Source organism: Hyperolius riggenbachi, chromosome 7, assembly GCF_040937935.1.
Source record: "Hyperolius riggenbachi isolate aHypRig1 chromosome 7, aHypRig1.pri, whole genome shotgun sequence".
NCBI classification, from domain to species: Eukaryota; Metazoa; Chordata; class Amphibia; order Anura; family Hyperoliidae; genus Hyperolius; species Hyperolius riggenbachi.
In genome coordinates, this window is record NC_090652.1 from 193,663,703 (window position 1) to 193,689,847 (window position 26,145).

The window sequence follows — 26,145 nt, forward strand, 5'->3', positions numbered from 1 at the left end:
CACAGCCCGGCGACCATATGGGCTTGTAACCGCCATGGCCTGCACTCTCGCCATGGTGCACACCAGTCCAGCACGGCCGTTACTACACAAACAGCTGTTTGCGGTGCGTTACACAGTGAGTTTGGTGTGTCAGTGTGAAGCAGTACTCTAATTACACTCCCTTATTGATGTATACACATGCAAGATGTTTTAAAGCACTTTCGGCCTGAAATTTAGCATTCAATGTGATTTCTGCCTTTAATACGCTGCTTTGCGACAAATCCAGATTTTCCCCCGGAACTTTTGGCGTCTATCCCACTCATCCATGCCCCCCTCCAGGTGTTAGACCCCTTGAAACATCTTTTCCATCACTTTTCTGGCCAGCATAAGTGTTTCTAATTTTCAAAGTTTGCCTCCCCATTGAAGTCTATTGTGGTTCATTAAAGTTCGCACGAACCGAACTTTTGCGGAAGTTCGCGTTTGCGGTTCGTGAAACGAAAATCGGAGGCTCGCGCCATCTCTACTCCTAAGGTACAGGATCTAACTCACTTCCTTCTTACTTTGTGTGTGTGCACCTTGGTGTGTATTACTGTACTCTGTGATAAGTTAGGAATAGAGGGGGAGGTGCACCTATATAGGAGAGGAGGTGGCCATAGTCGGGTTTAATTAATTAAGGTCTATGTTTCATAATTGGCAGAATCCAGTGTACTCTCCCTTCAGGGTGCTGGACTTAAGGACAATCAGAAATGCACATTACAGGATGGCTAACAGGTATTTTTTTAATCTTTTTTTTTTTTTTTTTTAAGCATTTTTTTTTTAGAAAAGATACTACAAAAAACCCTTGGGCTGGATCCACACTATAAGCGCTTTTCAGAGTGCTTTGTGATTGATCAGCACTTTTTAAAAATTTCTCCCATTCACTTTCGTAAAAATCACATAAATTGCTCAGAAAAGCGCTTATAGTGTGGATCTAGCCTTAAAGGCACACTTAAGTCAGGAATAAAAAATCAGTTTTACTTGCCTGGGGCTTCTACAAGCCCCCTGCAGCTGTCCCATGCCCTTGCAGTCACTCACGGAGGCTCCATTCCCCTGCCGCCAGCTAGTTTCGTTTTCGCTGAGAGGCCCTGACGGAGTCAGTGGGCCTTCTGCGTCTGCGCAGACCTGGCCACACGTATCCTTCTTCATGTTCCCATCCTCAATAGCATCCAGCACAGGCACAGGACGCTATTGCGGACGGCAACGCAAAGAAAAATACACGTGGCCAGGCCTTTCGGGCCTGTCAGCAAAAACGAAACTAGCTGGCGGCGGGGGAATGGAGCCTCCATGAGTGACTGTGAGGGCACAGGATGGCTGGAGGGGGCTGGAAGAAGCACCAGGAAAGTAAAACTTATTTTTTTATTCCTGGCTTAAGTGGCCCTTTAAAGCGGATCCGAGATGAAAAACTAACTATAACAAGTAACTTGTCCATATATCTTATCTAAAGTTTAGATGGTTTACACAGCAAATCTAGCTGCAAACAGCTTTAATAGAATATGATTATTTCTTCCTGTGATACAGTGACCGCAGCCATGTTGCAGAGGCAGGCTTATCTGCATCTTGAGCAAAAAAACCTAAACCTCCTCCTCCCTCCTCCCCTCTGCCTCTGAAATCTCTGGCTAGTAATACCTCCCCCTCCTCCTGCCCAGACTTAGCTCCCATAAGCCCTTGCTACTGTCTGAAAGTGCCTTGGCTCTCTGAAAACCTGTGGGTGTGACTTGTTTAGTTTATAGGGAATTAGAGTATTAAAACAAAAAGGTATTTGGCTTGAGGAATGCCCTATAAACAATAGGAAAGGAAAACAATTATGCAATGAGTAAAAGTTCATCACGGATCCACTCTAAATTGTTACCAGAAGCATTGTCTTGCATCCTAAGTAGATTTGCTGCACTTCATATTTTCAAGAATAGTTTTTTCCATATCTTCTTACTGTAGCTATAAGGCACATTGTAGGTTCAGTATATTCACTTCAATGCTTCAAGAAACTCTCCAGTGATATAATATGGTGTGGTGTATCATGTCACATCTTTACAAGCTTCATTAGGTTTTTACAAAAGCTGAATATGTTCATTTTATCTGCCTGCAATTACAAGGTGCACTGCAGTTCCAGTCTTTAGACATGACCTTAAAGCACTAATTACATTGGCCTTTATTGCATTAATGGTGGATGAAATATGACTGTTGTAAATCTGTCGCTGGAAGATAAAATCAGCATAATACTATTAAAATAAACAGTAATAAGAGATAATTTGTTTCAGCAAAGTGCTTTCAAATAAGCTTATAAAAAGCATTACGTGACTTATTATAATAGAAAATGTGTTCATTTTCAATTAGCTTTACACAGCATCAGACTCTGTCTAACATCTTGCTGTTTTCCTTTTAAAAGCACAGTAACTGCAGCACTTCCTTTATTAAATGTAATTATTACTCTACGTAGCTAGAGTACCGGTAATTTTCTGATATGTATATGCTATAATATTTATGGCTAATGTAATTAATGTATTTTTCATTGCATTTAGTACCCGAGAATATAAGCATCAAGATTTACAACACACACACACACACACACACACACACACACACACACACACACACACACACACACACACACACACACACACACACACACACACACGTTATATACAGTACCCATATAGTTATGATCTTAAAATACCATACCATAGCAATTTTTTAAATTAGGAAATGTCTGAAATTGTACCAGATACATATTTGGTTAGAACTATGTATGCTTAACAAAATACAGTATGTGTCAGTAAGAATAAATGTGATTTGCATTTTGCCAGGTTTACACTGTGGTTTCAGTTCCTCCATTGGTTAGTATACATTTTATGTTTTTTTTACCATCACACTTTACTTTTTTTTTTTTTTTGTAGTGACACTTTGCTGAGCCCAGATTGCCCAGCAAGCTCATGGTAATCCAGAATGCCTAGGAGTGTGTAAAGGGGCTGAAAAGGACCAAAAAGCTCTCTTCATAAACCAATACTATGCAAAAATTTGCCTTCTTAAAGCAAACCCGAATTGGAGACAAAACATAAAAAAACATACTATCTGCTCCGATGGGCTAGCCGGATCAGGTAACCTTGATTACCACCGCTGAACTTAGATGTTTTCGTTTCTGCAAAAAAAAACTTGCTGCCACCACAGGTCATGATGCTGCAGCTTTGAGCTCTCAGCTCACTTAGTGCAGCGAAGCGTGGGAGAGGCACAAAGGGGTTGGATAAAGGTGGCAAAAGGGTCGGAGAGAGGTGGGGAAGGGCGTTCTGCAGGAGAGCCTCTCCTGCAAAGGATGTCCCTTCCCTCTTCCAGCGGCAAGTTGGTTGTCAGTAATTTTGGGGGGCACTGGAGAGTGAAGGGGGAGCCAAGAGCAGCACAGGGAGGACACAGAGGCATGCATTGAGCAAAAAACATTCCTCTGTGTCCCATTTATAATTTTACATCCTCTTCAGGGACACTTTAAAACAGAAGGTACTGTATTTGCGATTATTCTGGTTGAAATAAGCATATGAGGTCTCCCACAATGCATCACTGCTGAATATGCAAATCATCCCTTGGTTGTCCGAAAGCTTTAAACCCCTCCAGAATTGCTGGAATGTATTGATGTGTTAGCTTTTTAATTGTACAGAGCCACCCTAATCCAACATGCATACAGACTGCATGCATACAGACTCCATTTTATCTGATTGCCATCTGGAGTCGGGAAGGAATTTTTCCCTCTTGGGGCTAATTGGACCATGCCTTGTAAGGGTTTTTTCGCCTTCCTCTGGATCAACAGGGATATGTGAGGGAGCAGGCTGGAGTTGTACTTTGTACTGGTTGAACTCGATGGACGTATGTCTTTTTTCAACCAAAATAACTATGTAACTGTTTCAGACTGGTTGATCCTCATCAGTGCATGGCATGGATTAATATGACTTTATGACGTAAAAACTCATACCTCATTTACTTCATAGAGAAATATTATTCCACGCTATGCGCTGATGAGGATCAACCAGTCTGAAACAGTATGTATGCATGTTGGATTAGTGCAGCCTGTATAATTACAGGGGGGGCTCAGCGCATCTCTGATTGGAGGCCATTCAGAGGCGGCCTGGTGTTGCGCTGATCCACCTTTTGCTCAATTTTCGATTTTTCAATTTTACTTGGTAGCGCACCCAGGCTATGCATATACATAGGTTAGGATTTAGTTAGTGTTAGGCCCCTCCCATGGAGGATCGACTTCTTCGCAGTGGGAGGGATGAGTACTTAATAGGTTGCATGCAAGCTGTTACAGGAAACCAACATCCTCCAGTGGTAGACAGGTCATGTGTATGCTCGGTGTGTATTCGACCCCACAAGTGGGGCTTGCACTCTTTTGCAGGTAGACACTAGTCTGTTTTTAAGTAGCGCTGCTCATATCCTTGCTATGTACTAATTTAATTTGTTTTTGGTCAGCTGCTCCCACTTAACAGCCATGCTTTTGGTGTATATGCAGAGCTTTTGTTTGGGTTCAAGGTGCGTTTGTAGTTCCTGGGGAGGCTCAGCGCGTCTCTGATTGGAGGCCATTCGGAGGCGGCCTGGTGTTGCGCTGATCCACCTTTTGCGCAATTTTCAATTTTTCAATTTTACTTGGTAGCGCACCCAGGCTATGCCTATACATAGGTTAGGATTTAGTTAGTGTTAGGCCCCTCCCATGGAGGATTGACTTCTTCGCAGTTGGAGGGATGAGTACTTAATAGGTTGCATGCAAGCTGTTACAGGAAACCAACATCCTCCAGTGGTAGACAGGTCATGTGTATGCTCGGTGTGTATTCGACCCCACAAGTGGGGCTTGCACTCTTTTGCAGGTAGGCACTAGTCTGTTTTTAGGTAGCGCTGCTCATTTCCTTGCTATGTACTAATTTAATTAGTTTTTTGTCAGCTGCTCCCACTTAATAGCCATGCTTTTGGTGTATATGCAGAGCTTTTGTTTGGGTTCAAGGTGCGTTTGTAGTTCCTGGGGGGGCTCGGCGCATCTCTGATTGGAGGCCATTTGGAGGCGGCCTGGTGTTGCGCTGATCCACCTTTTGCGCAATTTTTGATTGTTCAATTTTACTTGGTAGCGCACCCAGGCTATGCATATACATAGGTTAGGATTTAGTTAGTGTTAGGCCCCTCCCATGGAGGATTGACTTCTTCGCAGTGGGAGGGACGAGTACTTAACAGGTTGCATGCAAGCTGTTACAGGAAACCAACATCCTCCAGTGGTAGACAGGTCATGTGTATGCTCGGTGTGTATTCGACCCCACAAGTGGGGCTTGCACTCTTTTGCAGGTAGGCACTAGTCTGTTTTTAAGTAGCGCTGCTCATTTCCTTGCTATGTATAATTAACAAGCTTAACACATCATTGCATTCCAGCAGTTCTAGAGATGTGTTTAGCTTTCAGGGACAATTTGCATGTTCAACAGTGATGGTACTCGTGATTATTGAAGTTGGAAAGAGCATGTGAGGTGAGACCCCTCACATGCTCTTTCCAACCTCAATAATCACAAGTACCATATTTTTTGGACCAAAACATGCTCCTGTTAATAAGATGCACCTAGGTTTAGAAGGGAAAAATATACTAAACCTGGTGTGTCCATGATGCAAGGGTGTCTTGTGGATCTTCTCTCTCCAATTAGTATGTCACCCTTTTATTTCTTGTGTCCCCCTTGTGCGTTCCTTTTACATCTTGTGTCCTCTTCTGTCCTTGTGTCCTCCTTTGTCCCCCTTGTGACCTCTTGTGTCCTGTGTTTATTAGGAGATGAACTAGTAGGGGTGGTGGTGTGGTATCTGGCAGGTGTGTTCTTATGATGAGCAGCAAAAAAAACAACTGGGTCGGTACCGTTAATAGTATTTAAAGCTCTTTATTCCGACTTACAAAAGGCAGCATGTGTCAGAATAAAGAGCTTTAAATACTATTAGCGGTGCTGACCCGGTTGTTTTTTCTGCATTGGAGCGGCCCTGGAGGCACAGAGGTTTTGGTCGTGCCACGCCACCTTTCATATTTTTGCTTGTCGGTGCTCCCTCCATTCGACTATGATGGGCAGCACACAGCAGCCCCCACACACAAAATGCTTGTCCCCCTGCAGAAGAGACCAGCAGTATCCCCCTTCTGGATGCCACTAATAATGGGCTGTGATCATCACTACTGCTGGCTCCACATCCCTCCCACCTGCCAGACATCTGCCCCCCCCCCCACTCAGTCCTGCCTGCCTGGTGACACGGCTGTCCCTCTATGCCCCACAGCCAATCCGAGCTGATGCAATGGGAGTTGGGTCCCAGGACTGTGCTGCCGGGTGGGGAGGCAGATCTTAGGAGATGAGACTGGGGTCGATGGTCTCATGGGCGGGACCATGGCTCCGTCATTGAGGCTAATAACTACTCTGGCTGAGTAAAAGTGACCTGTCGGGTATCAGTGGGCATTATTCCTTCATTGTTTAAGGAACAATGCCCACTGACACCTGATAGGTTACTGCTGCTCAGCAAATACAGTGATTGCCCCCAATGTCAGAACTGTGGTTCTGCCTGTGAGGCCATTGGCTCCAGTTAACAAACAGTAGCGGCAGTGATCAGCGGATCTGGTGGTAGCAGACCACTGCAGCATGTTCTTTTGGGTGGACACCTGTCACCGGTCCAAAATATATTGTTCAGACCATGAGATGCACGTGACTTTTTCCTTCCACTTTTGGTGGATAAAAAAGTGCATCTTATGGTCAGAAAAGTACGGTACCTTCTGATTTAAAGGATACCACAGCCCACAGGCTGCTGTAAAACAAATGCTGCTATGCATAGGGGAAAAAAAGGACATACTCACCGCTTCCCTCCGCTCCCTTCCGTCGGCCCCCGCTCGGTTCCTACAGCTGCCGGTACCGGCCGACTTTCCTGACCCCTGACCCGGACATACTGCGCTGAGCATGCACAGTATGTCCTGTAATCTTCCGTTCAGCCATCGCAGAATAAATGTATAAGAACGAACACTCCCCGCCTCCTCCCTTCCCAGCGTTTGCGCTCCACTAATAAAGCTAGCGTGACATGCTAGCTGGAGTCACGCTGGGAGCGTCGATTTGGAGAGAGTGGAGGGGAGTGAGTTGGGATGGACAGGGGAAGTGCCCGCTTCTCCTGTCCATCCCAACTCACTCCCCCTCCGCTCTCTCTCCAAATCGGTGCTCCCAGCGTGACTCTAGTTAGCATGTCACGCTAGCTTTATTAGTGGCGCGCACACACTGGGAAGGGAGGAGGCGGGGGAGTGTTCGTTCTTATACATTTATTCTGCGATGGCAGAACGGAAGATTACAGGACGTACTGCGCATGCTCAGCGCAGTATGTCCGGGTCAGGGGTCAGGAAAGTCGCCCGGTACCGGCAGCTGTAGGAACTGATCGGGGGCCGACAGCAGGGAGCGAGGAAAGCGGTGAGTATGTCCTTTTTGTTTTCCCTATGCATAGCAGCATTTGTTTTACCACAGCCTGTGGGCTGTGGTATCCTTTAAGAAGGCAAATTTTTGTTTTTTAATAAGCACAGTATTTCTGTAAGCACAGCCTAGGAGGTTCTGCTGTGTGACTCTTCCTGTTCGTCCGTTGGCCAACCAAGTCAAGTTATACAATATAAAATATAACAAGATATCTACTGAAGCCTCAGTATGTGGTTTTAGAGTATAAACATCAACTTAGTATAAATTAATATTATAGGTATAACAGTAAGTTTTAATACATAGCTGGAAAATCTCATTAAGTAACAAGAGAACAAGTAACGTAATAAAGTCTCTGGTCTTAAGAGATATGATGTACATCATATGATGTAATATATACCGCCGTCGGATCGATTCCGGCTCGTCCACCGCGGGCGCTCCTTATCGTCCGCTCGATTCCCCGCTATTGTTCCCCCGCGGGGATCGAGCGGGGTATCAATCTGGCGGGTCATCGGACCTGTCGGATAAGGGCGCATCGGCCCGTGTATGCCCAGCATAAGGCTTGAAGTATTTAGGATGGTCAAGTCAGGTGGACACGGAGGGAGGCGGGGGGGGGGGGGGAAGGGTAGGTAAATGATTGCTAATGGAGCCATTGTAAGGTTTTAAGATTCTGGTCTTATACAGCGTATATTTGTGAGTTGAGGGTTCATGGATTTAGCAACTCGCTAATGAGGGCCAGTCAAAGGACCATTTATCAATCATAAGGTTTTGGCCATTTCTGGATTTCAGTATATATTCCATTTTTAAATTGTGATCTGTTAGTTGGATCACCTGGGATATAGTGGGAGTTTGTACCTGTAACCAGCTTGTCAATGGAAGATGTCTGGCAGTTATTATATACAGTATTGCTAGTCTTAAATCCAATGGGAATTGATCCAGTTCTATTAAAAATAGAGTGGTTTGGGGGAGAAGTTGAATGTGGGAGCCCACTATTCTTGAAATGAGCTCAGCTACTTTGTCCGAAAACGGAGTAACCCTTGGGCATGTCCACAGCAAATGGAGAAGAGTTCCTACATTAGAACAATTTCTCCAACAGTATGAGGAATTATTAGTCGACATTTTGGATTGTATACGTAGTGTGAGGTACCATTTGTAGAGGATCTTTTGGTGGTTTCCTCATGGGTGAAACACTTGGAATATTTTTGGGGAATTTTTAGAGTCTTTAAAATTAGGGACAACGGTAATGGGGTTTGTAGATCATATTCCCATACCTTGATGTATTTAAGTATTGGGAAAGGGGTAGCAGTTATGAGAAGATTATACCAAAAGGATATTCCTCCTTTTCTGTACTTGGGGGTGGATAAAAATTCCCAAATTCTGTTATCTACTAAGGGTTGTTTATAGGGCTTCGCTGATATGAGGTGGGAGATCTGCAAATAAGGGAAAATTTCCGTATCAGGTAATTTGTACTTCCATTTAAGGAAGGAAAAGGGCTTCAGTTTAATATCAATAATGTCATCCAGGGTATGAATACCCGCTTCGGTCCATCTGGTGATGTTAAGATTTGGGATAGTAAGGCAAGGGGAGGATAAGGGGACTGTAACTTTGGTTTTGCAATGGCCTGTTATAAGTTTTGTGGCTATATTCCATATAGTTAAGGAAGATGCAATCAAAGGGTGTTTACATTTAACTGGCGAAATTCCTGACCAGTGTACAGAGTAGGTAGAGCTGATGTATGAGTAATCCTTTATAGGATTCTTGTTCTTGTAAGACCCAGTATTTTTGGGGTGAGGTAGGCCACCAGTATTGTGACATATCCGGTATTGCTGCATAATGGTGAATTACAGGGTTAGGGAGGCCGAACCCTCCCATTTTTGTGGGGGTTGTGAGACTAGAGGAGAGTCTATGTTTCTTTTTGTTTCCATAAGTATTGGGAGATTAAAGAGTTTAATTCTTTGAATAATTTAGGTGGGACAGTGATAGTTCTAAATAAGTATAGTACTTTGGGTATCACTGCCATTTTATAAGCTGCAATTTTGCCTGCTATCAAAAATTCAAATTTAGACAGGTGTGTCAAGTCTGTTTTGTTTTTTCGTTAGGAGCTCGGGGGAAATTTACTGAATAGACATTTTTAAGGTCGGAAGGGATGGAGATTCCCAAGTATGTAATAGTCTGTTTTGCCTACAGGAAGGGAAGTGAGGAAGAAATCAATCTTTTCAATTTAATAGGAATATTTATCCATTATAATGAATATTTGGATTCATTAATCTTATTATAAGGAGGCTTTTTAGAATTCTGACAGTTTTCATAACGTGCAGCAGGGATCTAGCGGATCGGATATAGATAATAGCACGTCATCCGCAAATAGGCTGATTTTTGGTGAGTGGGCCGAGTGGGATACCTTTGATGTTTGGATTTGACCTGATCGCTTCTGCTAATGTTTCCATTACCAGTACAAATATTAGGGGTGATAGGGGGCACCCCTGTGGAGTACCGTTTGTTATTTCGAATGATTTGGAAATAAAACCTGGTACATTCACACATGCTGAAGGGGTTTATAAAGGGTCATAATGGCTTGGTGAAACCTTCCCGAAATCCCAAACTTCACTCAGGAAGCCCCAATGGAATCTGTCGAAGTCCTTCTCTGCATCCAAAGCTAGAGGCAGAGAAGGCCTCCGATCCGACTCCGAGTAAAGAATATTAAAAATGCGTCTGGTTCCATCGGCCGCCTGCCTGGTAAATCCCACTTGGTATAGAGACAGAATTTCTGGTAACATATCAAATAACCTGTTTTCCAGGAGTTTTGAGTACAATTTGAGGTCACAATTTAATAATGAAATAGGACGGAAGTTGGATGGGCATGTCTGGTCTTTGCCAGATTTCGGTATTACAGGATTGAGTGAACTCTGAAGGAATAAAACCTGTTTGGATGAAATTGATAAATAAGGAGGTTAACTTTGGGGCTAGATAGGGGGCAAAGGTCTAATAGAACTCATTAGATAAGCCGTCTGGGCCAGGAGCTTTGTTAGATTTAGCTTTGAGTATTGTATTCAGGACTTCTGAAGTTATAAAGGGAGAATTAAGAGCTATTAGCTGTGTGGATGAAATAGTGGGAAGCTTAATCTTTTTTAGGAATTCTATGTTTTTATGGGAAGGTTGGGGGGTGTTATCGTCTTCCCTTAGATTGTAGAGAGATTTATAAAAGTTGTTGAATGCATCAGCTATAGCTTGGGGATCATGTAGAGGCTTTTTTAAGAAGGGTTGAATGAGTTAAGGAATCTTTGCTTTAGCTAGTTTATGCTGAATACGTTTAGCAAGGGTAGAGCTTGCTTTGTTGTTTTGGTGATATTGCAATAGTTTGAGTCTGGATAACCAGGATTCATATTCTGCTGCAAGAAGAGATCGAGCTCCTGTCTAAGGTCAAATAAAGAGGGAGATCCTGCTTGTGTGGTATGTTTCTTATAGCTTAATTCTGCTTTTTTGATTAAATTAAGTAATTTGCCCATTTTCCCTTCTTTCTCCCTCTTGGCTCGTGCTCCTAACTTAATAAGATGTCCTCTCAGGACTGCCTTACAGGCTAACCAGATTGTGGCTTCTCCAACTTCTGCCTTGGTATTTATGTCAAAATATTCTATCATTTGATCATAAATCTGTTTCTTATTGGCTTCTGATAACAGTAGAGTATTATTTAGCCTCCATGGAGGTCTAGGAGATTTGGTTGCTGTGAAGTCTATTGATAAGGTTATAAGGGCATGATACGACCAAATTATACAATGTATAGCTGTGCCTGATATTTTTTTTTTTTAAAGTCCACCTATTTGTTAGAAAAAAATCGATTCTAGTGTACATGGGAGGAATATGTGTAGCCTCTCTCTTCACCATGTGTGATTCTCCAAGAGTCAAAGAGATCCCACTTAGAGATTAAATAAAAAAGAATTGTGGAGGTTTTAGCATGGCTGTTTGTAGTGTCTAGTATTGGGTCAATTATAGTGTTAAAATCTCCTCCTATTATGAGGCCAGGGTATTTTCCTTTATTATAAGGATTAATTTCTGTAAAAACCTAAGTTGACCTGCGTTAGGTGCATATACTGTATATTAAGTAAGGTACAAGCTACTTGATATCACATGAGATAAGTAGATAACGGCCCAGTGTATCTTTTTCTACTGAGATAATGTCCACATCTAAATTTTTATGGAAAGCAATCATCACACCACTCTTTTTCTTTTGAAAGTTTTTACAGATTATGTGGAGGAAATTCAGATGTGAGCAGGTCAGGACTTTGCCTTCTATGAGGATAAACAAAACCTCTGTTTTCAGTCAAGTTGCTTCTTTCCACAGTGTGTCTTTTTCTTGGGGTATTAAGACCCTTAACGTTTATTGAGGTAAAGTTCACCATATAGATTGAAGCTTTAGCAAGTTCGGGTAGCAGAATAGTAACCAAAGGAGAGTTTCTAATAGGATATATATAGACCAGAATCGTTCCAAGAAATCTGGGATAGGAATAGGGGTAGACCATCTGTGTTTTGTAATCTTTAATCCTTAATCGAGCCATGAGGATTTTGTGAGCGGTGTTGGAGTTGTATCCCACCAAATTATAGTGGTGTTGTACAAATAAGCTGAGCTGTAGAGATCCTCCCCAGAGTGGGGAAAGTAGTGACTTGGTACTCCCCATTTGAGTAGGGACGCCACTACTAAAAGCTGTAGCAAAATTTGAAGAAAGTAGGATAGAGCCAGACGAACCCATCAAAGTAATAAGTGCCAATCAAGCAAAATTTTGGCTGCGTAGGTGGTACGTTGGGGTTTTGCAGGGTATATCTTCGCATTATATTCCCCAATAGGATAGCAATTTGTAGCCATCTTCGGAGGTTTGAAGTGAGAATACTTTCTCTCCTCTTGTGACTAGTAGCTTTGTAGGGAATCCCCAGCGGTATAAAATTGTGTGCTCTTGTAGTGCCCTTGTGATAGGTGCAAGCGATCTGCGCTTCGCCAATGTAGCTTGTGACAGGTCGGCGTACAGGGTGATACCTTTAAATAGTTCAGGTAGAGATCCATTCTGTTTAACACACAGAAGCAGTTTTTCTTTGGTATGAAAGAATTGGAAATTGCAGATGACGTCCCTGGGGACATTGTCTGGTAGGTGAGGAGGCTTGGGAAGCCTGTGTGGATGTTCAATTACCCTTTCAATTTCTGACAGATTAGGCAGGGTTTTCTGCACTAAAGCACCAATGTACTGTATTCTTTAAGCTGCGACTGTGGTATTGTCTCATCCACCCCTCTAAATTTAGGATTGCATCTCCTATTTCTGTCCTCCAAATCGGCTGCTTTCATCTTGAGCCATATCTCTTGCTGATTTTCTTCCCAACAGTCAACCATTTTATTGTGCTCTGTAGTAAGCATGGCCACACTATGCTCCACTGTTGCTACCTTGTCTTCCAGCGTGCTGATAAACTGCTGTAGATGATTTGCTATATGTAGAAACTCAGCAGATAAGGAGGTTTTGAGTGTGACTATTAGTTCTTTTAGATAGGTTTGAGTGATCCCTTGGTCAGTGGCAGGAACGTTCTCAAGGGGAGATTGGAGTGCAGGCTGTAGTGTAGGGATGGGAGCTACTGATGTGTAGAGATGGCCCGAACCTACGATTTTCGGTTTGCGAACCGGGTTCGTGAACTTCCGTGAAAGTTCGGTTCGCGCAAACTTTCGTGAACCGCAATAGACTTCAATGGGGAGGCGAACTTTGAAAACTAGAAAAAATTATGCTGTCCACAAAAGTGATGGAAAAGATGTTTCAAGGGGTCTAACACCTGGAGGGGGGCATGGCGGCGTGGGATACATGCCAAAAGTCTGGATTTGACGCAAAGCAGCATTTTAATGGCAGAAATCACATTGAATGCTAAATTGCAGGCCTAAAGTGCTTTCAAACATCGTGCATGTGTATACATCAATCAGAGAGTGTAATTAGAATACTGATTCACACTGACACACCAAACTCACTGTGTAACGCACCGCAAACAGCTGTTTGCGTAGTGACAGCCGTGCTGGACTGGTGCGCACCATGGCGAGAGTACAGGCCGTGGCGGTTTTCAAGCCCATATGGTCGCCGGGCTGTGGTAGCTCAATGATAGAACAGCAGTGACTGTCCAGCTGATCAAATTTTAATCTGTCCACAATGAAGCAACAACCTTATTATCTTTGGTGTGCCAACCCCCGAGACACTCATATCGCCGGTGGTCATTGCTTATGGTAATGATCACGAAGGGGAATGGGCACATGTACATACCTTTTGTTTTGTTGTTGCAGCTGCAGCCAGAAAAATTAGGCAGACATGTACACGCAACACAACAGGTAGGTATATGCAGTGATGAGGTGGGTGCACTTGTCAAAAACCTGAGCGGTTCTTGCCTTTTTCATGATTGCTAACTCAGTAAAGGACCAGCCCTTAAAGCGTTGCTATCATATAAATCCGGCATAGTGGGGTCTGAACCCTCTATAACAGTAATTATAGATTGACGGTATACCTTGAAATGAATCAGAGCATTCAGTATATGATATTATATAAAAAATTGTATTTGCTTATCATACAGCATATATACAAAATATGAACAGTTCCAAGTAGTGTTTCCTTCTAACAGTATTCCATCTCATCAAGGCTTATATAGCCAAGCGATCATCCATCTTCTAAAAAAGAATATAACAATTGTGTTTTGTAGAATAAGATCAAAAGTAGTCTCATCTGTATCAATAGCTGTGTATATAGTAGCTGTGTAAAACTTGTAGTAATCTTTTTAAAGAGATAGCATAAAAATAGCTTCTAAAAAAACTTCTTGCTAACATATTAACAAACTTAATGCTGAAAAATTAATAAAGTAAATCACCAGAATATTAAGCATATTACCCCTTCTCTGTCATCTTCAGCATCTAGAACCACGTGTGGGAAGGTAGCTTCTGCCTCATGTGTCTTCTCAGGAGATTGTTGGGCTTCTGCAAACTATGAGCGTTCAGCCCCTACTTTTAAAGGGGTTGGAGGCAATATGGCTGCCTAATCTGGACTTTCCCTGAATCCCAGGTTCCAATTGGCTAAAGCTTCCATGCGTAGCTCGCTATCTTTGACATTTAAAATACCCATAACACTTTTTTGTTTTGAATACCTTAATCATAATATTATTGTTTATAAATTCCTTAATTACCTTATCTTGTGGGAATTAACGTCATTTGGAGTGCTTGACATTTGATATAGGGTAATTTCTGACGCAGTTAATTAAAAATGGACGTCACCAGCCATCTTGTCTGCTGGCTGCCCCAGACATTGAGACTAAACAATGTCATTCATGATGCATTTCTGATAAAGTGTTCTGCTAATTATGTTGGAATGTCTTGGTACTTTCCCAGACATAAGATTGGTCAGGTTGACACTGTACACAGACCTGTAAGAGCCTTCAGCAATTTACGGCTTATTGAAGCATACAGGGCTTCTAATATACTCATTTAAATATAAAGCTTATTATATTTATTATATATAATTCTTCTTAAAACAATCATATAAGAAATAATTGCATATTAAATTTTAATAATATAAAATCATGTTTTATATATTTGTCTTTCTGATGAAGAAATAAATATAATAATGTCCACCGGCAGAGGTCAGCATTTCATAACAAATAATATTAATTATATAAGACTATAAAACCGCCAGGTGGCATCATTGAATCATCTTTAACTAATTGGGAAAACACCTTCTATTGTTTATGTTTTATAAAGCCTGTTCCCAAAACATCATGTGTTAAAACAATCTTATAAAAGTTTTACTTTCTCTAACTATCACTGACAGAATCCAGCATTAAATGCAATTCAAAGTAATAGATTCTATCATATAGGGTTTAACAATAATTATTTCTTTCTTTAGAAGGACTGTATTGATTATTAATGTTTATATATACATACACATATGACAGCTTTTCCTGCATAAATAAAACCGCTAGAATTCTGACAAACTGAACACAACAGGTAGGTATAAGCAGTACTGGGTTTTACAATGTGCACCTGTCACACACACAGGTAGTCACTGGGCGTGGCTGGCAGTGGCACACACACAGTATGAATTAGCAAGGCTATCTATGCAACACAAGTGTCAGTGGGACACATAGAAACAAAATAGATCACAAAAATAGATCACAAGAAAAGAGTAGCTCTCAAAAGAGCTGTTGTGGGGTGCTATTTTAGCAAATAAGAAATCAGCAAGGAGCAAGCTAACAAGCCTACAAGAGCCTAACTAATCTTTCCCTATGAGAGAGTCTACAACAGCTGTCCCTTCTCTAATTAGTGCAGGCACACGAGTGAGTGTAATGACTGGCGGTGCCTGCCTTTTATAAGGGGGGGGAGTGGCTCCACGAGGAAGTGTAGCCTGATTGGCTACAATGTGCCTGCTGACTGTGATATAGAGGGTCAAAGTTGACCCTAATGGTGCACTATGGGGGTGAACCGAACTTCCGGAAAAGTTTGCCTTACATGGCGAACGCGAACCACCGGAAGTTCACCGGGAACCGTTCGCTGTTGCACCGTTCGGGCCATATCTACTGATGTGTGTAATGAATAGCGGAGATGCCGCCGCATGGGAGAGCGGCATGGCGGCTATCTCAGCATCCCAGCCGGCGGCTGCTGCCGCACAGCAGCGTGATGCTGCCTTGCCTGGTCCTTCTAGTGCACACAGATGGAGAAATGCGCGTGCGACAGGACCTTTATGCTGCTAGAAGAGTCAGCTGATCATGCTGATCAGCTGACTCAAGCTATGCTCCGGATTGGCTAAGACTAGGATTGATATATATACTGTTACCTGTTATGACCTCTGGTTTTCCTGACTACTCTCCTGTTCTCTGATTCGGTACTTCCGCCCATCTGATTACCTGTTGCCAACATTGCCTGTACCTGGATACCGAATCAGTCTTCCGCTTCTGTACTTTGTCTGTCCGTGTGTTGCCGACCTGGCTTGTCTGACCTTTCTGGCTGTCACATAGCCCCTGGGTGATCAGCCTTACTGTATACCTGTGACACCTGCTCTTCAGGTGGTTATTAGCCGCTATATCAGGCCTATGGTCACCAGCTCCACTGGAGACCATCGTGCAGCACAGTCAGTGGGTCTCTACCTATCCAAGGTCCACTGGCTGCAGTACAGTCTGATTCCCTGCCTCTCAGGGAATCCTTGGCTGCAGTACAGTCTGACTCCCTGCTCCTCAGGGAATCCCTAGCTGCAGACCAATCATCATCAATATTACTCCAGACAGTGATTCCTGCTCCTCAAGTATCCACTGGCTGTAGTACAGCCTGGTTCCCTGCCCCGCAGGGAATCCTAGGCTGCAGAAGTGTTTGTATCTCCCACTTCTCGGGAGATAATCTCTCCAATTACTGTTGCACAAAACACTATATCACATTGGGTGTCCTGTGTCTAGCTATACTAGTATTATTGGTGATTCTGCAGATCACCACATAATCAGGTATAGCATCTGTATTATTGGTGATACTGCAGATCACCAATAATCAGAAAAATCTGTGTTGCTGACACCAATCGTTACAATGTGTCAGCTGAGCTTACCTGCTCATCGTATGCAGTGAGTTTCATTTTAGATTTCACAGAGCTTCTAGATGTGGGAGAATCGATGTCTAAGGACGAGTCAACCAGGGTCTTATTGCCTTATTCCGGCGCTGAGATCAGGACAGCGTAGGAAGCTTCAGTCAGTGTGGGCCCTCCCTCCATCTTATCGCCGGTGCCATCTTTGGAGGAAGCGCGGGCCTGCATCCCTGCAAATAGCTCCGGCAATTACTGGGGTTTTGCTTCCGATTCTTCCTCTTCATGGTTCCATGATGTTCCATCAGTACCTCCAACATGTTGCTTCCCTGTTCGCCGGGAAAAAGATGCTGATGGCATGCTTTTTAGCCGCTTAGAGCAGGGTGTCTGAGTGGAGCTCCTGACTCACACGTCCAGCGTGGTTGCGCGGCAGACATGCCCCCAGATTTTCCCTATTTGTTGTCCAGCTATAGTACATCACCTCAGTTATGCTCTACTGTGTATTGCATTGATAGCAATGCAAATATTTCAGAACTTTGTCTACTTGCAAATGATATGTAATCTTTAATATCTCGTGTATGTACCATTTATAAGTATGATGAATAGTAATTTTTCTTTCTTTGTTTGTCCAGACCACCTATTTTCAAATATTCTCAAGAAAGGATTCCTGGAAACGCGGAGAACTCAAGAGAACTTTTGGAAAAATTGTTATGCTGAGATATCTCAATACAAGTTACACATCTATGGTACTGATGATAGTGGTAATGATAATGCCATAACTGCTTATCCTCTTGCTAATATTGAAAGTATCACTATTACAGGAAGTCATGAAACCAAATTGGTAGACCTGTTAATGTCAGATAATAGCCAAATACAATTGAAAGCAGATTCTGCATGGGAGGCATTGGACTGGGGACAGAAATTGTGGGAAGGAGTTCGTTCATTGACTCTAGTGGCAGATTATGTCATAAATCAACACGATGTCACAAAAAGATCTAAAAACACGAGTGACAGTAAGTGTGACTGGTTGGAAAACCATAGCTTGTCAAGCAAACCGAATGAAATTTCAAGGTCTGTGAACGTACCAAATGGGTATCACAAAAACATCTTGAAAACGGGAACCCTTTATCGGCTAACCATCCATAACAACTGGAAGGCATTTACATTTGTTTTGTCTAGTTCTCACCTAACTGCATATAGGTCTAATTGTATGGATGAGGATCCATTACTTAGCTATAATATAAATGGTTGTAGGTCAATCCAGATGGACAGTCATGATGGATATGATTCCTGTTTTCAAGTAATTTTCCCTCAAGATATTCTTCGTCTTCGAACCGAAACCCGTCAAAAAGCCCATGAATGGATAGATGCCATTATATCTGCTTCTAATTCTGCTCGGCAACATGATCAGAGTCTGCTAGTGCCTCTTACAAATATAAAGGAAGAACATACATCACTTAGGGAACTACAAAGGAGCAAGCGTCAGTCAGTCACTTCAAGTTTTTTAGGAATCTTGACAACCCTGGCTTTGGAGAGAGGTCTAACTGCTCAGAGGTTCAAGTGTGCAGGTAAACTCACATTTTACAGTAAAATATTGACTTCCAACCTGTGAAAGATGGCATCCTCACTCATTTTAGTACCGCTTTAAAGTGGACCTATTTAGCCTATCTAATTCCCCTAATAGAAGCAGTAAAGTGTTGTACCGTGTTAGCCATGAGTAAAAGCAAGAAGTTTTGAATCAGGATGATACTATTTATAGGCTAACTTAGAGATGGATAAACAGTGAGCTTTCGACTTATAAAAAGCCTTCGTCGGACTGGTTCCTGACCAAAACTGAAAAACACAGCGAAGGCTTTTTATAAGTCGAAAGCTCACTGTTTATCCATCTCTAAGTTAGCCAATAAACGGTATCATCCTGATTCAAAACTTCTTGCTAATTCCCCTAATCTGTGACTAAGCACAAGTTTTAATTTGATCCCTCAAATGGTGTGCGGGCCTTGTGTTTGACATCTGTGCTCTAAAGCAATGAGCCAAATAAGTAAGCATACCACTGGCTGTGTTCTTTTATGTGTATTTGAACTGTAGTTGAAACATCAGTAATAAGCACAGGTAAATTACATTTGAAAAAACAGAAAAACAACCTATAGTTTCTTTATATTACACTCACTTTAATAAGTTGTTTAACATATTCAGTAGCTGTGTATTATAGTTACTCAACATGTTTATTTATATTTAGCAGTCTTCATTATTTTATATGACCAGAGCTGGATTAAGAACATACAGGCCCCAGGCAAAGCAATGGATTTAGGACCCCCATCCCCCACCCCCAACCTTTTTGTTTATTGGTTGAAAGGGTGATTAGGCAAGGTGGAAGATCTCAGTCCAACATACAATGGGAGACCACCATACTGTTATCAGAGAGATATGTGAGCCTCAGATACCAGAATTAACCTGATGGTTTACCACTATACCTCCAGATATATAAATTAAGTATCCATGTGCCTCAAGATTAAAGAAGTAGTCACATGCCTCCATATATAAAAATAATCAAGTAGTCATGTGCTTCTAAAGAAAAAGAGTAGTTACATGTTTCCAGATAAAATAATGAAGTAGTAACGTCTCCAGATAAAAGACTTACCGTATTTTTCGGACTACAAGACGCTCCGGACTATAAGACGCACCTAGGTTTAGGGGGTAAAAACCAGGGGAAAAATATACTAAACCTGGGTGCATCCATGGTCCAGGAGTGTCTTATGGACCTTGTTACACTGCCAAGTTACACTAACCCCTGATGTCCCCACAAACTATACTAAACTACACTTCACTAACTCCTGCTGCCCCCCATCCTCCAAGCCCCCCCACCAAGCTACACAACCCCCCCTCCTTTCTTTCCCCAGCTACACTAACTAAACAGTAAATTTAAGTACATTAAAGGAAATCTTACCAGCCTGGGTGACAGTGCTGGGGCCAGTGTGGGTGTCCATGCCATGCAAATGATGGCAGCAGCACCAGTGTGATCCACAGTCTTCTAAAGGTCATAGCAGCAGCTGCTGTAACTATGCACACTACTTGTCCTTTGATCTTAATCCCCCCCCCCCCCCCCCAGCAGCGTGTTTCACAATGTTTACATGTGACACAGGAGAAGCCGCCATTATCAGCATAGCTAGTCCTTTGATCTCGCCCAGAAGCCGTCACCTCTAATGCTGGTCCTTTTAAACTTGCCCAGTATACATGGCCCGCCAATGCTCGTCCTTTGATCTCACCCAGAAGCCGTCACCCGATGTTAGCTCTAATGCCGGAAGCCGTCACCCGCCATTATCACTGTCAATCCTTTAAACTTGCCCAGAATTTGCCGCCCGCCGTCCTTGGATCTTGCCCAGCGTCAGACCCCATTAGCACGATCCCTGCTGACAGGCAATTCAGTCGCTATAGCGGCAGAGTCCTCAGGCTTCCGTACTACCCTGTTTACTGGCGCCCTCTAATGACCTGTGCCGTACATGTGCCGGGTCATGGGGTGACGTACGTAAACAGGGTAGTACGGAAGCCTTAGGACTCTGCCGCTATAGCGGCTGAATTGCCTGTCAGCAGGGATCATGCTAATGGGGTCTGACGCTGCGCAAGATCCAAGGACAAGCATTGGAGATAACGGCGGGCGGCGTAATCTGGGCAAGTTTAAAGGATTGACAGTGATAATGGCGGGTGACGGCTTCGGGCATTAGAGCTAACAGCGGGTGACGGCGGGCGGCGTATTCTGGGCACATTTAAAGGACCAGCATTAGAGGTGACGGCTTCTGGGCGAGATCAAAGGACTAGCTATGCTGATAACGGCGGCTTCTCCTGTGTCACATGTAAACATTGTGGAACACGCTGCTGCGGGGCACGCTGGGAGGGGGGGGCTTGGAGATTAAGATCAAAGGACAATTAATGTGCATAGTTACAGCGGCTGCTGCTATGCCGCTCTGGACAGCACTCGCTCGCTTAGGACCTATTTAACCATACGGAAACAAACACCAGGTTAGCTTACATTCGGACTATAAGACGCAGGTACTTTTTCTCCCCACTTTTGGGGGAGAAAAAGTGCGTCTTATAGTCCGAAAAATACGGTAATTATTCCCATGGCCCCAGATAAAAACATTAAGTAGATGTATGCATCCAGATAAACTAACAAAATAGCAGATAAAAAAATGTAAGTAGACGTATGCATCCAGACAAGCTAACATATCTCTTACCTCAAGATCAAATTATGAAATAGCCAGGTGCCTCAAAATAAATTAATAAAGTAGTCCTGTTCCCCCAAATAAAATAAGTAGCTATGTGCCCCTAGATATCTTATTAAGTAGCCAGATGTGGCCCCAGTTAGCATCATTAGGTAGCCCTGTAAGTTAGCAGTGTTATGCTGGGCATAGACGGCTCAATTTTTATTACCAATCGAGCTGCTGATGGCACGATTGATAATATCCGACGTGTCCGATCACCGCGCCGGATCGATACCGCGCTAGATCCCAATGGAAGAAACGAAGCGGTGATAAGGAAGTGCCCGCGGGGACGCACCGGCATCGAGCCAGCGGCTCGATTCCGACGCACAATTGCACCGTGTAAGACCCATTACCGTATAGTAGTAATAGTTAGCCAGATGTGTCCTTAGATATTATTAGCAGGTAGCCAAAAGTGTCTTCCAAATACCAGTATTAGATAGTCCTGTGGATTCACCTCGGAAAGAAATAGACAGATGTGCTCACCAATAAGTATATATTAGGTAGCCAGATTTGCTCCCCAAAAGTGTTTAGAAGCCAGAGGTGCCCCCAGTATTAGGGTGCCAGAGAAGTCACCCACTATAGGTAGTTAGAGATGTTCCTCCTAGTATAGGTAACCAGATGTGTCCTTCCCTTCCCCCAATATAAGTACCCTTTCTTTCTGCCGAGTTGAGAGTGGTGTTTGCAGAAGAGTGTTTCACCTCTCCAGGCTCCAGCATTTCATATTACATCTTCCTTTCCATAGCTGCTTAGTGTGTTATCAATGGCTCCAGCAGCATCTCTCAACATATAAACCGCCGGTATGTAATGGTGGGTCACATGATGGGAGACTGCTGGAGCAATAGAGACTAGATGCAAAGCAGCTGAAGAATGAAAATAAAAAATAATGAAAAAATAATAGTAAAATACTGTTTTGTGTGGTCCTTTTGAGTGACTAGGCCTACTTCTCCTGGCTGCAGGCAGCTGGTCCTTCTACTAGCTCTTGCTGGCCACCTATCATTTAAGTGTCTGGGCCTCCTGTACGCTGGCAGCTGGCCCTCTTGCTGGCATGGCTGGTGACTGCTTGTTGCTAATCTGGCTAAGTGACTGCGATGGGTTGCTGGGCCTCATGGCTGCATAAAGCTGGCCCACCTGCTGGCCTTGCTGGTGACTAAGTGGTTGGGCGGCTGGACCTGGTTCTCCTGGCTGCAGGCCCTCCTACTGGCCTGGCAGGTGACCCTCCTTCTGACTGTTGCTGGCCAGGAGAAATGGGTGGCTGGGCCTCCTGGCTGGTGGCAGCTGGGCCCTTATGCTGGCTGTTGCTAGCCTGACTAAATGTAACTTTTATTTGATAATTGGTTAAAATCTACCAGTAAAGAGGGGAGGGCCCTTGTCAGTCCCAGTGCAGGTGGGCTGCAAACCTTATTAAAACAATTGAGAGGTAAACTAGTGTCATTGTTAATTGTTTTAATTTTTAATCCCTGACAAAACAACATAAGCACTCCGATATTGGTACCAGCTGAGAGCTATGCAAGACAGCTTTAGCCATAGGTATGTCTAGTTATTACAGTTTCTTTAAGTACATTTAATAGATCTTGTTAAAATACTTTAAAGAGAAACCGTACAGAATTGAACATCATCCCAATCAGTACCTAATACCTCCTTTCCCATGAGAAATCTATTCCTTTTCTCAAACAGATCATCAGGGGGCTCTGTATGGCTGATTTTGTAGTGAACCCCTTCCACGGTATGCTGTCAGCGCTTTACAGCTCTGAGGTCCTGACATCATACTGTGGGAGCCTTGTTGCCTTGTGGGAAATAACAGCTGTTTCCAACTGCCAAAAAAAGCAAGCAGCATCTCCTTCCAGTGACACCCGCCAGCAGTAAAAATGTCACCATGTGATAAATTTCTGAATGTAAATCAGGGAAAGGAAAGATGTTATAATGAGCAAACACTGACTAAATCGTTTATACATAATTATTTTAAAAATTAAGCACTTTTTTTTTACATTATTTTCACTGGAGTTCCTCTTTAAATGTTAAATGTATAAAGATGATTTGATTAGGATTTTTCTTCTTCTTAATGATAGTGGAGTTACACTTAAAGAACAAGAGGGAAGTGTTGAGGGAAGTGTTGCTTTGCTGTGTAATGATGGCCATACACTTATAGATTTGCAGCAGATTCGACCATCAGATACTGTAGATTCCTATGAAATGCCTGTCAGGTCAAATCTGACAGGAATGTATCTGATGTGTGCCACACACAAGGAACAGATTTCCAATAGATTTCAGAATGAATTGGAAAGCGGTAGCCCATTTTCTTAGAGACTCCTTAAATTTGCCCGACGTCCTTAACTTCAAATCCTGTATGCTTGGTATGCTATCAGATATTCCATGTAGCCGGAGAGAAACTATACTCCTTCAGATCCTGCTTTTTTATGTAAGGAAGTCTTTGGTCCTACAGTGGAAACAAAACACGGTACCAAATCTCCATCATTGGAAGAAGTTGGTAAATCAAGCGTTACCCCTCTATAAGCTAACCTATCATTCACGTCACCAACCCCATAAATTTGATAAAATCTGGTCTAAATGGGTTGACTCTTCTGACACAACCATACCCAATCTAGACATTACTGTTTCAGTCCAGGACACTGTGCAATAGTAGCATATATCTCTTGTATCAAAATATAGTAAGAGTTTCTAGTGTTCATTTATTCATGATTAAAACTGCATTTCATGCTGCCTATGCATATTTCTCTAACATACATTGTCATTATATTTTGTCTGTATACATTTACTGATGCGAGAAACTGTCAATTTCAATTTAATAATTGATGCTCGGATTGTAACCCACTCAGGTTAATTTTCATGTTTGTTCTGTTTTTGTTCGTTTTGCTGCTCCCTTTGGAGCAGTTTTGTATGTTAAAAAACTTTTCAATAAACAATCTCTTATAAAAAAAAAAAAAAAAAAAGATTTCAGAATGAAATCTATTAAAAATCGATCTAAATGCATTATTGCACCATTCAATCCAATGCAAATCTATGGGCCATCGATCTGCTGCCAGCAGCCGATTGACTTAAAGAGGAACTCCAGTGAAAATAATGTAATAAAAAAAGTGCTTCATTTTTACCATAATTATGTATAAATGATTTAGTCAGTGTTTGCCCATTGTAAAATCTTTCCTCTCCCAGATTCACATTCTGACATTTATTACATGGTGACATTGTTACTGTGGGCATGTTATGTATCTGTTTCTAGCTGTTCTGGCTGTTAGACAGTTGTAAACAGCCATTTCCTGTGTGTGAACATTGTTACAGTTGCCAGGAGTACCGCGGTATTCAGAGCCTCTAGTGGGAGTGGTTTCAGCACAAAATCAGTCACACAGCGCCCCCTGATGGTCTGTTTGTGAAAATCATTCTATTTCTCATGTAAAATGGGGTATCAGCTACTGATTGGGATAAAGTTCAATTCTTGGTTGGAGTTTCTCTTTAAGTTTTTCATCTGGACTGATCAAGCAAATTGATTGAAATCAGTCGGAAATCGATTGATCGGCCGATCGATCATGCTTCCTGCGGCATCAATTTCTAGCCGATTTGATCAGAGCGGTCGAACCAGGCGTCGATCGAGGGCTGAAATCGACCAGTGTATGGGCCCCTTAAGATCTCCCATGTTGTGAATACCTTGGTTAGTTTTTGACTGACTTTGTTACTTTAATGCGTAGGTCTAGAGTTAAATATTAGAGTTTTCCTTGTCATTTGTTATTGTATTCCTGTCTAACCCAAATACTGTGCATTGGTAATTTAACAATAGAAACCCAAGATTTTAACAGACAGCTTTGGTTAGGAGAAACCCTTGCTGGGTAAGGAGGGGCAAATTCTTCAGCCCTTTAGAGGACATTCCAGTAATTATAGTCATTGTGTCCTGGTTGAATGGTGCATAATGTAGATGAAGCCAGTTCTAATTGAGACCTTACAGGAGGTACAAATCCTTGCTTTGTTTAGCTTGACAAATTAGTGCTAAAGAGTGGCAAGGTCCAATTGGTAATCAAAGATGAGAAATAAAAAGATGGAACTTAAAGCTACAGTAATAACCCTCTCTTGTTCTGTCAAGGATGGGAATAAATAAAGACCAATGCTTGTGAATTTACTTTTTAGTTGCAAATTCCATTGACAAGTAGAGGCTCAGGACTGCTTTATTTGTTAAGTTAAAGTGATTAAAATGTAATAGCTTGGGACAAGTCTTTGTCTTTTCGGCTAATCCTATCTCCACAGGAAATGTAAGATCAAATGTATTCCTCATTTGATTTATCTTAATTAGTTTGTATTTTTCTATTTGTTCAAAACTACACTGTGAAAATGGTTGAGATACACAAACAAGTCAGAAGTAAATCGAGACTCATGTGAAAACGTACTAGAGAGGTTGGAACTTGTCAGAGGTTAGAAAATAATTTGAAGTGTGTCTAGATTGAATGAACATAAGTATGTTTAGTTAGCACTCACTCTAATAAACATACTGTTTGATAAAACTTTTTTTTATTTGTATTTATTTATTTTTTTACAGACTTTATCTATCGTAACTTGCCCAGCCTGAGAGATTTACTTCACAGCTATGTTCCTGTGGCTGTAAGGGCTTATCTTTTACTTAACCCTTATTAAAGGGACTCCAAGCAGTGCCTGTGGGTATGCCTTTAAGCATACCCGCAACTAATTAATTATATCCTCACACCTACCGGCATGTTGTTTGTAATTATATCCCCCTGGGTTCCTTGTATTTCATTGCATTGCACTGAATGGAGCTGCCGACACTGGGGAAAGTGTCGCCCTGCATAATACAATGCTGAATAAGGAATCAAAGATGGCGGCCGCGATTTCGATCGCAAAAATAACGAAAACTAAAAGGCATAGGGTGGCGGTTTT

The 26,145-nt window shown here is 42.5% G+C and overlaps 1 protein-coding gene across 1 annotated transcript in view; it reads left to right on the plus strand.

Annotated features, from left to right (window-relative positions):
* PLEKHM3 (pleckstrin homology domain containing M3) overlaps positions 1 to 26,145 on the plus strand; it is a 436,952-nt gene that overhangs the window by 79,193 nt on the left and 331,614 nt on the right. The window contains exon 3 of the mRNA XM_068244963.1: positions 17,629 to 18,564. Coding sequence (XP_068101064.1) covers positions 17,629 to 18,564 — 936 coding nt within the window. The remainder of the gene's footprint in view (positions 1 to 17,628; positions 18,565 to 26,145) is intronic.